General features: G+C 42.7%; 1 protein-coding gene across 1 annotated transcript; it reads right to left on the bottom strand.

The window, feature by feature from the left end:
- Positions 1-1,128: 1,128 nt before the first annotated feature.
- Positions 1,129-14,984, bottom strand: LOC144947417 (uncharacterized). The gene is made up of 8 exons (XM_078876667.1): positions 14,858-14,984; positions 14,484-14,618; positions 10,918-11,010; positions 10,073-10,122; positions 9,634-9,919; positions 4,182-4,457; positions 1,915-2,090; positions 1,129-1,299 (listed from the first exon to the last, which is right to left on the bottom strand). The coding sequence occupies exons 1-8, from the start codon at positions 14,982-14,984 to the stop codon at positions 1,129-1,131; spliced, it is 1,314 nt and encodes a 437-aa protein (XP_078732793.1).
- Positions 14,985-15,255: the final 271 nt, after the last annotated feature.

The raw sequence follows: 15,255 nt of genomic DNA, 5'->3' as shown, positions 1-15,255 counted from the left end.
CCGCATCTCACGAAAGAATCAATCCTCCAATAGTTGTGAACTGGATATGTTAAGGACATCAGCGATAAAAGACAATTTTCTGAATCTCAGTGGCCTGTAACCTGGTTAAATAAATTATTTATGTGAATCTCACCTCTTGAAAAAAACCCCGACAAAATAAAAACTCAATAAAATAAACATGAAATAACCACGGATGCAACTTCGAGATAAAAAGCTTAATGAAGTTGTGCTGTAAATCACAAACGAGATCACTCCCACGGGCATCAAATACAAAGAAATCTCGTTAATGGCATTAACGGACTGTTGGGGCAAAGGCTGTTAGCGAGCACCTTAATGGCCTGAAAGGCACACGAGGGGGTGGGTGGCCAGCACCACGCCCGACCGCCTTTGTCTCCCCAGTGACAATGTTTACACACTGCGCCAGGTACTCATTTGAAACCGACTCTACCTAGGGGAGGCTCAGGATCTGTTCAGATAATCGTCACTCCTGTTGGCCGTGAGCGGGAACCGAACTTGGTTTTGCCGAGTTCTAAGGGAAGCACGCAAACCACTACGCCACCGCGACCTACAGGTACCTCACGCACCATCACACACGAACCGCGTGTGGATCTGCCTATTCATCGGTGCTACTCCCAAACAGCACAATAGTCTGTTAAGGCTATATGGGGGAATATTTATAATTCCGAGTGTGCATGAGTAATGACAGGTGGGAGGTTACTGAAATTTGAGATGGCGAGATGAAATCAAAAAGTTCTGAAGCCACTCCTCAGTCACTGTCACAATTGTAGAAATTGGATCTTGGGAATAGACAATAACAGTTCTTCCATCTTCCTGAATATAACATCACTTGGAAAAATATGGATGCTGTGTACGTGAATTTAAAAGGTGACGTAACGGTAAAACCAAATTGGCTAATTGTGTTTGTGGACATCTGATTCAAAATTAGGACTCGCCTAATTAATGTAACTGTTACACTCCGATTTTGAATACTTTAAACACGCGAAACATTAACCGCATACGGAACGTACACTTAAGTAGCACACATTCACGGTAGCAGCTAAAAGTGGCTGTGAGTGTGAGACCACTTAATGAATATTCTTAGTGCAAACTCTGAATGGCTGAGTCCCTTTATGACTCCACAGTTGTGTGCAAGCCGTTGCAGATTTTCTCAAGTCGAGGATACACATCCCTGAGGTCCCACAGTAGCTCCCAGAAGGGCTTGGCTTTTGATGGATCGTCGCTCAGAACAAGCTCCAGCACGCGGACGGAGGTCACTACAGTGCCCGTTTCTCTGGCCGTCTGTGAAAGTAAAAGGACCAAACAAACCCAGACTTAGCACTTAGAATGTCACACTTGTTTCGATTTATAAAGGCAAGTGGCCACATAGTGCTCGGATGACTCCTGAACACGCCTGCAGCAGTGTGTGGTGAAGACAAGGGGGTAACAAAGTGGCTAGGGAGATGTTAACTACCTCGCCTTCATCTTCTTGGTTCTTTCGGTAAAGTCACGTAGAAACGTCGTGAGAATTATTTTATTATGTTTTATTTTTATTATTTTATTATTTCCCTTCTACTTGACTTTACCGAAAGAACCAAGAAGATGAATCCCTGCAGTCACGAAAGCTTTAAATCGAAATTTACCTCGCCTTCTTTAGAGGAGGTCATGGGGTTCATGTTCTGTACTTTTGAGGCATAAACAATTAGGAAATAACATTACCCAGGAACAATAACAAAAAAAAACTTAATAATGGAGTGGATTCTAACCGTTACACTACGGCAGTTACCTACGTTTCTCAGTTAAACAGTCAAACATCTTATCGTTATGGTAAACTGGTATCCATATTTTCCAAAAATTTTCATGTGGTAACTGTTAATTCCAAAAACTCTGATTTTAACAACCCTATTAAATACGCACCTGTAAAATACCCTTGAAGATGTCTCTGTCATCAAGTGTTGTAATCAGCTGCTCTGCGTCATTCCCCAATGCTCCGATTAGCTCTGCCTTGTTGTGGTAGACTTGATTCTGAAGGGCGCGGTCGGTGTACTGGTTCAGACGCATGAGAAATATGTTGGAGCGCTCTTTGAGGAAATCTGAAAGATGGGGGTTTTTGGGTAGCGGGTTTAGATCAAGTTATGTATCAGTATTTTATACAGGTTGAGCAAAACATTTCCAAACCTGTTACACTTTTCATGAAGAGTTTATCTCGATCAGACTGCCCAAGTGCAGGTCCCTGTCTTAAGCTCCATTCAATACAATCATGCTGCTCATCTTCACCTCACATCTAAACTATTAAAACTAAAGTATATTTATTTTAGCAGGTAAGGCCCACGAAGCTATAGAGCACTTTTTCAGATGCGACCTGGCCAAAAATGATAGCTCAACAAAGTGGCTTATCACGTGGAAATGTATAGCAGCCAAATGCTCTAAACGCATGTTGATTCTAAATGTGGAGGGAAGCACCAGAGGATCCGGAGAAAAACCCACAGGTAGCATTCTGCAGTAGCTTCTCCAACTCCTCAGAGTGGGCAGCAATCACCAGATTACCCGAATAAATAATATAGTTGACCAAAAGGGAGCATCTCTTGACCATCCCTGGGCATGTGAAAATTCCACTGGTGCATCAATGGAAAGCTTCTCTAACTACGAGGTTAAAGAAGATGATAAATAGGGTAGGTGCAAGAGGAAATCCCTGTTGCACCCCAAGGTGAACAGAAAATGGCTCCGACACCCAGCCATGCAACTTTATCCAGGCCTACCCACCATCATGAAGGTCCTTAATTATTATAAGCAGAAGGTCTGGGATGCTGAAAGCATAAGGAATAACTCAGAACCCTGGCGTATTGATGGTATCGTAGGCCTTGACCAGGTCAATAAAACACTACATTATAACACTCACTCCACAGTAGTCTGAGATTATTAACGAGGGCCCTTATGCAGAACAGTGATCAGCCAGTTAAGGTGCCTGCATTGTCACCGAGCCTTCACCACCAGTTTCCCCACCATACCATGCTTCACTACTCTCACCTTGCACTGACGGCTGATTGTAGAACCCTGCACAGCATCACTCAAAATCGGCTTCGCACACCAAAGGTCTCGAACTGTTACAGCCTAACGTTGGTTTACACTACACCACTATACACTACACTATACACTACACTACTTATACAATACACTACTATACACTGCACTATACACTATATTATTGCCCACTACTATACACTACACTATATCTTGACTTAAAGCTTTCGTGACTGCAGGAATTCATATTCTTTGGGTCTTTCGGTAAAGTCACGTAGATAGGTTCAAAGGAAATAACTAAAAACTACAACGTTTCGATCGCAACACAAGCGGTCGTCATATGGAAAAGGGGGTTAGCTTCTAAAGGTAAACTGTTTATAAAGGTTTTAAATGGACGGAGCCCAAATGTCAGCCACCTCGCGCGCCGGCCTCGAAGTTGCTGCTCTGCGATCTTCCATTAACATGATAATCTCTCACATTAACATAGCCACCTCAGCTCGCTCGCCGTGGAGGCCACTCAACGATCCTACATTAACATGCACATTTTTACCTGGCAGCCCTTTGATTGGTGAGAAACCCACCACCGTCGCGGTCACTGCCCACCACTTACATTAACATTGGTTGCTGACATTTGGGCTACGTCAATTTCAAACTTTTATAAACAGTTTACCTTTAGAAGCTAACCCCCTTATACTTGATGACGACCGCTTGTTGCGATTGAAACGTCGTAGTTTTTTGTTACTTTCTTTAAACCTATCTACGTGGCTTTATCGATAGACCCAAAGAATACTACACTATACATTACACTACTATACACTACACTACTTACTATACACTAGTATACATTACTATACACTAAACTATATACACTATACTGTTACAGCCTCACGTCGGTTCTCTGCTATCACCCCCCCGGTGTGGAACTCTCTAATCTCTTTGCATATCCGCAACATCAAATGCACTCCGACTTTTAAGAAACATCTAAAAGCCTCTATCTCTGTTGGTCAGGCTTTCGATCAGCCCTGAGCTTGGCGCCGCACATCTCTGCGTTGTTGAATTTTGTCTGCAAAATCTGGCGTGTTTTTAAATGGCATTACATCAGAAGTCCATCCCATGAAGAACTATGGAATCTAAAGAAGACGAATGTGGTAATGGCTTGTTACCAAGGGAGCTGAGCCACTGCTTGACTTCAGGATAGTGGTCTTCCACGTCTTGCAGCGCAAACAGCAGCTTGAGGCAGCCATCGTTGCCTCTCTTTATGAAGTCGTTGAGCAGTAGCTTCACATGCCTGTCTTTGTTCCAGATCCTCTTGGCTTCGGTGGAGAGCTGAACCGTGATTCGTCCTTGCCTCGTCAACTTCTCCAGGAAGTGCTTTGGGTTCTTTCTGATCCACGTAGTCAGATTATTCTCCTTGTTACGAACGGACTGCACTGCCATACCTGTGGGTGGAAGATTTAGGTCAGATGTCAATCCTCAGGTGGCTTATAAATGCCATGACAGAGAACCTGTGATGATGCCGCCGCCACGAAGCCGCTCGGCGGGCGCCCCATCCCCGACCTCGCCACCACCAAGTGACGGAGCCGACCCCTGCGTCCCCCCACCTCACCTCACATAAACACACCCGCACGCATTCCCCCCCCCCCACTCCATAGAGCTCCGAGGGGAAGTCACCTGGCCGACCGGTTTTAATCCGAGAAGCCCTTATCGGGATAACTTTCATGGTTTCCGGTGACCAGGGAATTGGACGCCCTCCCCCGATGCTACTTCGCGGCGCTGCGACCGGCATTAAGATTGCAAGGTCGCGGCGAGGGGCCACTCGGCCACTGCGGTTGAAACGCACCCCCCACACCCACGCACGTATCGACGAAGCAGGCAGGGGAGGGACGGCATGATTAGTATGACCGCAGGGGCTCTTGCGCGTAGTCGCTGATGGTTAGGATAATTACGCTTGAGCGCGCAGGCACCATTGTTAGGGAAGTTAAAGGATAAAGCTGAAGGTATGAATAATCAGGAGAGCGGAGGCATGCAGGGAGCCCGTGCACAAATTCCCACGGCGAGCCTTTGTGATGGACGCCGCCGCATAATTTGCATAACCAAGGCACCCTGCATAAGAAAGGGATTGAATAGCATATGCTACACACATGGCAGGAGAGGGAGCGAAGAGTACGTGGGAAGGGGGGGGGGGCCTGAGTCTGGGAATTAGGATAAAAGGGAGCGTAGCAAGGTAAAGCGATCTCACTTCACTTCAAGAGGCCCGCGTTCAAGACGGCTTCCAGCTCTGCCCTCCGGACGTCCGCGTGACGTGTCCAGACGAGCATAGAGGAAAAGCCACAGGACGCTGAATACGACGAACCGTGGGTAGCAAGGTGAAAGGGTATCGTAAGCCGATAAATAGGGAATAGGTCAAGGGGTAGTAGGATAGGCCAGCCTCGTTGATACGTACTGATTTAACAACAAGTCCCAGGTAGCAGACAATAAATCATTAATAGCTGATCGTGGCCTCGTGTGATCTCGTTGAGAGGTGTGTCGCGTGTGGAGCTGTGTGTGGGTGTGGAGAGGGTGTCGCGTGTGGAGCCGTGTGTGGGTTACAGGTGCGCGATTAGGAAAGGGAGGTATCGTGGTAGCGTGAAGGGGGGCATAATACTACTCGGTAACTAACCATGCCTACTACGCGGACCCGCGGTGGAGGGGAATCCTCGAGCGACGGCTCCCACACCATGGGTGAGGAACCCAGCAGTGGTTCGCCTAGCAGCGGGGGGGCGAGTGATGATGTTAGCCCGGCCGTTAGCATTATCGAGGGAGGGATCTCGGGGGCCAGCGACCCCCACAAACCAAGTCAACATATTTTACAGTTTGGTTCACTGTGAATATTAAAATCAATTTCCTTTGTTTCATGAATATATCCTGTGACCGCCATAAATTGGCTGCAAAATACAAAACGGAATTACGAAAAAACAGTGCTTTGTCAGGCTAAGATAGTGCCAACGCAATACTGGTTAAGCAAATCCATTCCCCGTAGTCCAAACGAAATTGTTTGAGACCTAAAATTCCAAACCTGAGTTTCTCTGAAGAACACTACGAAAGTGAAAAATAAAGTATTTTTTTACCAGGTAAGGATCACTGAGCTAAACAGCTATTTTTCAGAAGCGACCTGGCCACAAATAATAACTCAACAAAGTGGCTTATCACGTGCAAATTGATAGCAGCCAGATACTCTAAATGCATGTTTCTAAATCTGGAGGGAAAACCGAAGGACCCGGAGAAAAATCCACAAGACCACAGGGAGATACACTACAATCTCCAAATATACAGCAGCAGGCGTCAGGGTCGGGATAAAACTGATGACCTCCTGTATACCAGGCGAGGTAGTTAAAATCTCTCCACTGTGGTGCCCCATGGTGAGATAACCAATCCAAGACCGAGACATTCTCACGACACACGCAGACAGACTATAACAACATCATCCAAAGAGTAAGAGAAGTCCAGAAATTTCCAAGAGATTCAATGTTCTACAATTATAGTTTTTTCATCATTTGCATTCCTCATTTGAAAATATTTCAAATGTTAATTGGTTGATCACACTTCAAGGAGCACATCCCTTTACCCAGGAGGTTCCTGAATTGTAATACACTGGAAATAACTCAAGGTACCTGGGAAACCCACAAAATGCTTGTGGATCGGAAACTAATCCGTTTGTATGGGCATCTACTGTCAACGCGTCCCAACAGGTTTGGTAGCTCGAACGCTGAGATAACTCTTTCAGGATTTCAGACATGACCATGTGACTGCTGTCTATAACAGATTCTTGATTTCAGTAATATTATTTAATCTGCGCTAAAGTTGGGCTATAAAGTGTTACAAATGAGACTCAAATATTATTATTTGGCTTCAGGCAAAAAAACAACACCAGCTGGCAATGGTGAGAATGCAAGAGTGGTCTTTGTAGGATATATATCAACTCTTTGGTTCTTTCGGTAAAGTCACGTATAAAGATAAAATAATAAATTAAATAATAGCATACGATGTTTCGATTGCAACCCAAGCAATCATCATCAGGTATAAATGAAATAGCAACAAAAAATCTAACCAAAAAACTATAGACAGACATATAAGCAGATACCACCAAGATACATAGAGAGAGAGTAACACATAGGCACAGCGAGGGAGATCGTCTCTGTGGCGAGGCCTTAAATAGACAGAGGGGGGCGGGGGCAGAGAGAGGGAGGGGTTAGAGAAAAAATTAACATGTCAATGAGTACGGCGACGCGTGGTAAAGTACGCAAGCTTGAACATTAGGAGAGAGGGAGAAAGAAAACACTAAATTAAATAACCTAGCAAAATATCGAAATGTTATGTAATACAACACAGAGAGTCGGTCAACACACAATTAACGCATAGCCGGGTCGATTACGTATTTCAAAGATTGCTAAGTTAGAATTTAAGTGTGAAAATTCCAAAGAAAGACAAAACATAAAACAAGAGGAACGGAGACACACAGACAGAGCAGAACATAAGAATGACAAAAAACGAGTGGAGACAGAAAAAGTACACTAAATACACAGGTAGAGAGAGAAAACAAAAAACCCAGAGAGAGAGAAAAAGATAAACTTGGAACTTCCCCGTAGAAGTGGTTCAATCTTAATTTGGAGCTTTTGTGACTGCAGGAATTACTCTTTGGTTCTTTCGGTAAAGTCACGTATAAAGATAAAATAATAAATTAAATAATAGCATACGATTCTTTGTTTCTTTCGGTTAAGTCACGTCTAAAGATAAAATAATAAATTAAAATAATAGCATATTACGACGTTTCGATTGCAACACAAGCAATCATCATCAGGCATAAAAGAAATAGCAACAAAAATCTAACTAGAAAACTATAGACAGACATACAAGCAGACAGACATCACAACGGCACACAGAGAGAGGACACATATCGGCACAAAGAGAGGGGTCGTTTCTGTGACGGTCCCTTAAATATAGAGAGGGGGGGCGGGGACGGAGAGAGGGAGGGGGCAGAGAAAATTAGCATATCATTGAGTATACGGCAACGTACTGCTGCTGCAAGTAAGATGACGACGTGGCACGGGCACGCAAGCTTGAAAATTAGGAGAAAGGCACACGAAAATTAAATAACCTAGCAAAATATCGAAATGTGATGTAATACAACACAGAGAGTCGGTTAACACACAATTAACGCATAGCCTGGTTGATTACGTATTTCAAAGATTGCTAAGTTAGAATTTTAAGTGTGAAAATTCCAAAGAGAGGACACAGGCAGAGAGAACAAATAGCCAGAGAGAGAAAAAAGGATAAGCTTAAAACTTCCCCGTAGAAGTGGTTCAATCTTAATTTTGGAGCTTTCGTGACTGCAGGAATTATTCTTTGTTTCTTTCGGTTAAGTCACGTCTAAAGATAAAATAATAAATAAAAATAATAGCATATTACGACGTTTCGATTGCAACACAAGCAATCATCATCAGGCATAAAAGAAATAGCAACAAAAATCTAACTAGAAAACTATAGACAGACATACAAGCAGACAGACATCACAACGGCACACAGAGAGAGGACACATCGGCACAAAGAGAGGGGTCGTTTCTGTGACGGTCCCTTAAATATAGAGAGGGGGGGCGGGGACGGAGAGAGGGAGGGGGCAGAGAAAATTAGCATATCAATCTCTCCGTCCCCGCCCCCCCTCTCTATATTTAAGGGACCGTCACAGAAACGACCCCTCTCTTTGTGCCGATATGTGTCCTCTCTCTGTGTGCCGTTGTGATGTCTGTCTGCTTGTATGTCTGTCTATAGTTTTCTAGTTAGATTTTTGTTGCTATTTATTTTATGCCTGATGATGATTGCTTGTGTTGCAATCGAAACGTCGTAATATGCTATTATTTTAATTTATTATTTTATCTTTAGACGTGACTTAACCGAAAGAAACAAAGAATAATTCCTGCAGTCACGAAAGCTCCAAAATTAAGAATAGCATACGACGTTAATTGTGTGTTGACCGACTGTGTTGTATTACATAACATTTCGATATTTTGCTAGGTTATTTAATTTAGTGTGTTCTTTCTCCCTCTCTCCTAATGTTCAAGCTTGCGTACTTCACCACGCGTCGCCGTACTCATTGACATGTTAATTTTTTCTCTAACCCCTCCCTCTCTCTGCCCCCGCCCCCCTCTGTCTATTTAAGGCCTCGTCACAGAGACGATCTCCCTCTCTGTGCCTGTGTTACTCTCTCTCTATGTATCTTGGTGATATCTGCTTATATGTCTGTCTATAGTTTTCTGGTTAGATTTTTTGTTGCTATTTCATTTATACCTGATGATGATTGCTTGTGTTGCAATCGAAGCGTCGTATGCTATTATTTAATTTATTATTTTATCTTTATACGTGACTTTACCGAAATAACCAAAGAGTAATTCCTGCAGTCACGAAAGCTCCAAATGAAGATTATATGTCAACTGTTACAAGAAGAAAACCCAAGAGTAGATAATGATATTGATTAGCCTGCTCCTTGAAGGTTGTGCATCCAGTGTCAATGGGATAACTGAGGCATCGAGGATGCACAAACCACCTGGCCGGCCGACAGATACATTACGGAGGCTGTCCTACCATGTTCTTGAATCCACTTCGATAGCTGCTGGTAGTGGTTGCTCACAGATTGGAGGGCGTTCAAGAGTCCCTCACACTCCTTCGCTCCTTGCTGAATGAAGTGGCTCAATACGAGCTCCACACACTCCTCTCCATGCCTGTTATTTGCTGCTTGGTAAATTTCGTCTGGAATCATGGTGGCGTTTTTGAGATGCTCCAGGAGATGTGAGGGTTCCACTCCGATCCAGGCCTTGAGATTATCTTTGTTTTGAAGGATGAGCGTCACGGTCTGGCTGTCGCATACCACCTGCAGTGGAAAAACAACATGTCTATATTTATTTTAATGTATTAAAATGGAAGGTATCGGTGTAATTACAAAGCCTGCATAATACAGTGAAATATTTTAAAAGTCAATGTGAATACATTTCTGTGGTGAGTTTATCTGATTTTCACGTCATACCTCTGTAAGAAGTGGATCAGTTTCAGTTGTGTTTCTTGTCATTTTAGTCCCTGAGAAATTAACACGTGAAAGTTGGGTTACTACTGCTCCTGCTTTGAGATACAGAATAAAGCACCCTCTAATATTGCAACTCAGTACTAGGGATATCATGTGACAGTGACTAACTACGGAATAAGGAGATATCCTCCATATATTTTTATTGTGTGTATATATATCTTTATTATCCATAATTGATTGTTGAGTTACGTATTTAAACATGATTACTTCGGGAGTCTGTGAATGAGACATTGACATAAGGTGAGAAGTTATGAATGCATTAAGGGTTCCATTTGTGCAAGAGTTGAGCTATTGATGGAGATGAAATAGAAGGTGGTTAGAGAGATTTTATATATAAGTTTGAGGCAAAATATATTGAATACAGTTATCACTAACTTATCAGAAGAGTGTAATTTGAGAAAAAATATTTTCATCAGAAGGAATACTTCAAATCTAGGTAACAGTTCCATTTCACGAGCCAGATGCCAGGTGTATATTTAGTTGAAGACAGGGCGAAGATTGGTTAAATAGCAGCTCAGAAATCCTTGTACAATTGAGCAAAAAAAACAAATCATCCCGGTGATGTAAACCATACACACACAGGACAATGCTGGGGTCAAGGAGACGATGGGAGCGGTCACATACATCACAATGAAGGGTTGTCACTGTAGTATAACAATTATGCAATTCAGACCACACAAAACATTGAAAGTGGTTATAGGGAACATCCACGTTTTGCCATTAAATGCACAGACACATTGCTTCAACTCTGTCAGATATTATGCTTTAAGACAGAACAGTATACTTACAGAGCCAGCTCACTCTTCTTTTGACAATGTGCCATTTTATTATCACGAAGATGATCAGTGTGATTGTGAGAATACATCCCAACACGATGACAGCTGTGGGTGTGATAATAAAAAACACGAATCCATTAGGACAGGAACATTTATATTCATCCTACACATCTGGATGCATTGTAAAATAATCCCATTGATTAAAATTATAATTCCTGTACTGCTTTCTAAACGAATGAGATTCTTTGACAGCCAATGGATTGTCCAATCAGAAAGACCCCAGTTATTTAAATGCAGATTCAGGAATTGCGATTGAAATGAATGGGGATCCTATGAACTACACAGGTTCAATAAATTCCATTTAAACGAATGAGATTGACACCCAAAGAACTGTCTGCAGAATGTCCATTTGATCCATTAGATATCCCTGGATCTGCATTCAAATGAACGGGATTGACGTGGTGATTCCAAAGATATTGCACATTTTGTAAATTTCCCATAAAATAGACTGGCGATCAAGTTATTATGATTTAAATCAAAATTAGATGGCATATGTTTTTTATTAGAATATCCTTCATAGTGGGGTAGGACAGGTCAAAATAGTAGAAGAATAATTAAACTTGAAAATAATTTTTTAAATTGCCTATTGGTAAGAAGAAAATATAGGCAGTGATAGGACATTGTAACATGCGAATTGCCCATGGAATATTAGTTATTCCTAAAGGCATCATCCGTGTTTAAATGTTCAGATTCAAATATGATTGTTGCAGGAATGGTCCAGAACTAGCTGAGTATGGACTTGCAATTTAAGCTAAAAAAATTGCAGGTTGGTGATAAACATAGACAATGGGTGGCTAAACAGGACCCTGCGGGGTGGGCTGGTAGGAACGAATAACCAAAGAATAGAAACATAATGTATTATTACACTTGTTAAGCCAGGAAAGCCCCACTGAGTCAAAAGGTTTTTGTAGGGTCCTGCCAAGTGTTTGCAGTAGGGGGCGATGTTGATACACGGACGGACGGACGGACGGACGATATAATCTATTGGTGGTCTGGTCCACTTCGTTCCTACCAGTATAAATATCTATTCTACGTGTTGTGCCATAATTATGCATTCCCTCTCTCCGGTACAAAAGCTACGTTCAGTACTCACATGGGGGACAAATAAAGCGATGTACTTCTTGTGTCTCCTGAAAGTACCTGGCCATATCAGCCATGTCCGGGGAAAAGAAAGCTGCAGCGAACTGGCCAAATCTTCATGATCCAGGAAAAAAATAACCCGTAAAAACAAAGTTTTTCACTATAAATCCTTTATATGCGTGGCATCGGTTTTATTTTATTATTCATTTCTGTTTTTCTTGAGTAAGAGTTTCATTTTTATCACATTGGTATTTTAAATTAAATATAAAAATTTTTTCCTAAAAAGTGGAAATTTTGGGAAAAAAATGTCACGACAATAAATTGTCACGCACAACGAGTCTGTGTGCAAAATGTCAGCTCGATTGGATCACGGGAAGTGGGTTAAAAAACGACCGAAAGATTTGCACGGTCGTAAGCGCGCAAGCAAGTGAACTTCATATAAAGGATTTAAAAAATACATAACTACAGTTACACCTCCTGCCCAGGCATTAAGCTCCACCAAGGGCTGTGGGAGTCAACACTGTTTTCTTCAGCTCAACACACTTTTTCTGGCATAAGGTATTCCAACGGTTCTAAGGTAATTTTGGGGTGCTGATTCCAAATCTGGCATCAGTTTTTGTCTATCACATCAGATTTTTTGAGATATCAAATATTGCATTTAAATAAAAACTGCAGAAGAAAATATTAAATAAATGTGGATATCTACATAAAATGATATTATAAACACACTATCCTAAAAATACAGCACCATATTTTAACACTAAAGGAGTCACTGACTCGCAACAACTTGCAATCATAAGTGACAGAGTTAATTTCTGGTAAAATCAATGAAAATAGGGTATGCCGATAGCATAAAAATGAGATGTGATAGAGCAAATCTGAGATCAGATTTGGAGTCAGCACCTTAAATTAGTCTAAAACAGCTGCAAAAGTCCAGGCCAGAAAAAAATGTTTTTTGTTGACCAGTGCTATCTGCGGCTAAACGCGATGTCATTAATCAATTAAGCCACTTCACACAATATCGACGTCATCTGTTTACAGGAGACATTTTAGATGATCAGGCAAAGCATTTCCAGATAGCCAATACGACCTTGTCTGTTTCTCACTTCACTCAAAAATATGTCTGTGCACTGTGCATGAAATGTGATTGACATCAAGCCACTGCCACCCTCTATTGTCTGCCATTTTGTATGCATTGGCAACTTTCCCAGAAGCCGGCATTGCCGATCATTCATCCACATCGGACTACAGCTGCCCATCATCACGAGCACCTTAAAACAACGTTGAAACTTTCACAAGGTACGGTGGACAGACTACACTGCAGCGGTTTAGGCATGGTCTGCATCCTGAGCACCATCTCAATATATATGAAGCATGCCCAAGCTTTATGGGGGCACTGACAAAAGCATCCACTGACGAAAGGTGTTTATGCTATCTATGCCGCATGCCTTGATGCTGAGTGTGCCGAGATACACATGTGCACACAAAAACAAACATGTTTTTTTGAACACTGAGTTTAACATGTTTAATTGTAATTATTATGCTTTGTTTAATTGATTGATCAATCAGTTTTGTATATACATTGTTATTTTTTGGTGTAGTTTTCATAAACGCCCTCTTGGGTTTCCCACCTCACCTGCACACCTTTTTTAATTTCCACTGTTTTGTGTGCAAATAAACAACGAAAAAAAAGAAAAACCGTGGCCGCCAGTACTTTGCATAACCCCCCCACCATAAATGTGCTGCCAAGATGCTGGACAAGGTGCAACATGTGGCACCGGAGTTGCCCCCTTTACGTTGATATCTTCAAGCCTCCACCCATGCGTCTGAAGTCCGAACACCCAGTGTGGGCATGATCACAGCCCAAAGAGTTGAGCATGCGGGATACCCGCACTGTCTGAGGCGAAGAATGGAGATGCGTGGATGTTGCCTAAAAATAACCTCATCAGAGATCCGTCTGTTCAGATGCCTGGCTTCGACCTGCCAAGGTAGCAATGGGTTCAGATGAACCACTTCCGGTGTGACCTGGGCAGGGTGTGTGTGCCACTTCTGAACATCGATGGGGTGTACTACTAAGTGACAGCCCGCTGTGTGAATGCAGAGATCAGGAGACCATGGCACACATCATCTTCGGCTTTGAAGATCGTCAGGGTGTGCCTGGTGGGCTGATTGGCCTGCATGTGCTCGAGGCTGTCACATGGCTCTATGGCTACGCGGATTGACATCCACTCACAAAACATTGACACATTTAGTACTTAGTTTTCTTGTGTATCTGGTGTGAAAGTCAAGTGAAAAATAATTCGCAAACTAAATAGTGATAAGGTTTTAAATCTTATCCTCCCTTCATTCTCAATGCACTTTTAATTAGAAGTTACCAGGATCTCATTGGCAGAATAAACTTTCTCCGAGGCAATGAGTTTAGCATCGTGTAAGCCTACCTGTTTTATACCCTTGAACACTCGGCTGTGATTCAGGAACACAGCGCTGCGAGTCATTGGGGTCTGTTTCGAGCCCCTTCTTACACCCACACACGGTGTTCTGAGCCACGGAACAGTAGACAGTCACCTCCTTATCTGAAAAGAAAAGCAGACACCTCGTCAGCGTGTGATGTTCTTTCTGCAGGACAACCTGACTGGGTCGAGACTTCAGGGGTGTCCTGTTTGGAGTTTTGGTCAAATGCTCGTTCTGTTTAATTTCTTTCATTTCGGGTCAAGCCTGAAATCGGCAGATTATTTTAACTCTATTGTAATATAAAATGTATAAACATACAATGTACGTATGTCAGCAAGCTACTTGTTGTGCTGTCATTTACCTGCTCCACAAATGTTGCACAACTTGCACATCACCTCCTGGTTGTCTCTTTCCATGAATCTGCCCCGAGGGCACGGCTCACACATGGCACCCTTTCCATCACCTATGCAGTCCTGCAACTTGTACATCCCTGATGGACAAAAAAATGTGAGCAATGGAGTTGTTATAACCACACTGGACCACAAGTTGGTTCAGTGAGACACGGGCTGTACTAACAGTCAATCAGTGTTAAGACGAATGGCTCGACTGAACACTAATTTCCTCAGTAACCAATCACTTTTTGCTACCCTGATCGTGGTGAGGTCACATGCCCAGTTGGGTTCCTTTCCACAGGAGCAGAGCCTGTGACTTGGTGAAAAAAGGAAGCACCCGGTCACCACACTTGTCGTTTCACAGAGG

This window comes from Lampetra fluviatilis, chromosome 45 (assembly GCF_964198595.1).
Source record: "Lampetra fluviatilis chromosome 45, kcLamFluv1.1, whole genome shotgun sequence".
Lineage (NCBI taxonomy): Eukaryota > Metazoa > Chordata > Hyperoartia > Petromyzontiformes > Petromyzontidae > Lampetra > Lampetra fluviatilis.
This window is presented reverse-complemented; position numbering and strand designations above follow the sequence as displayed.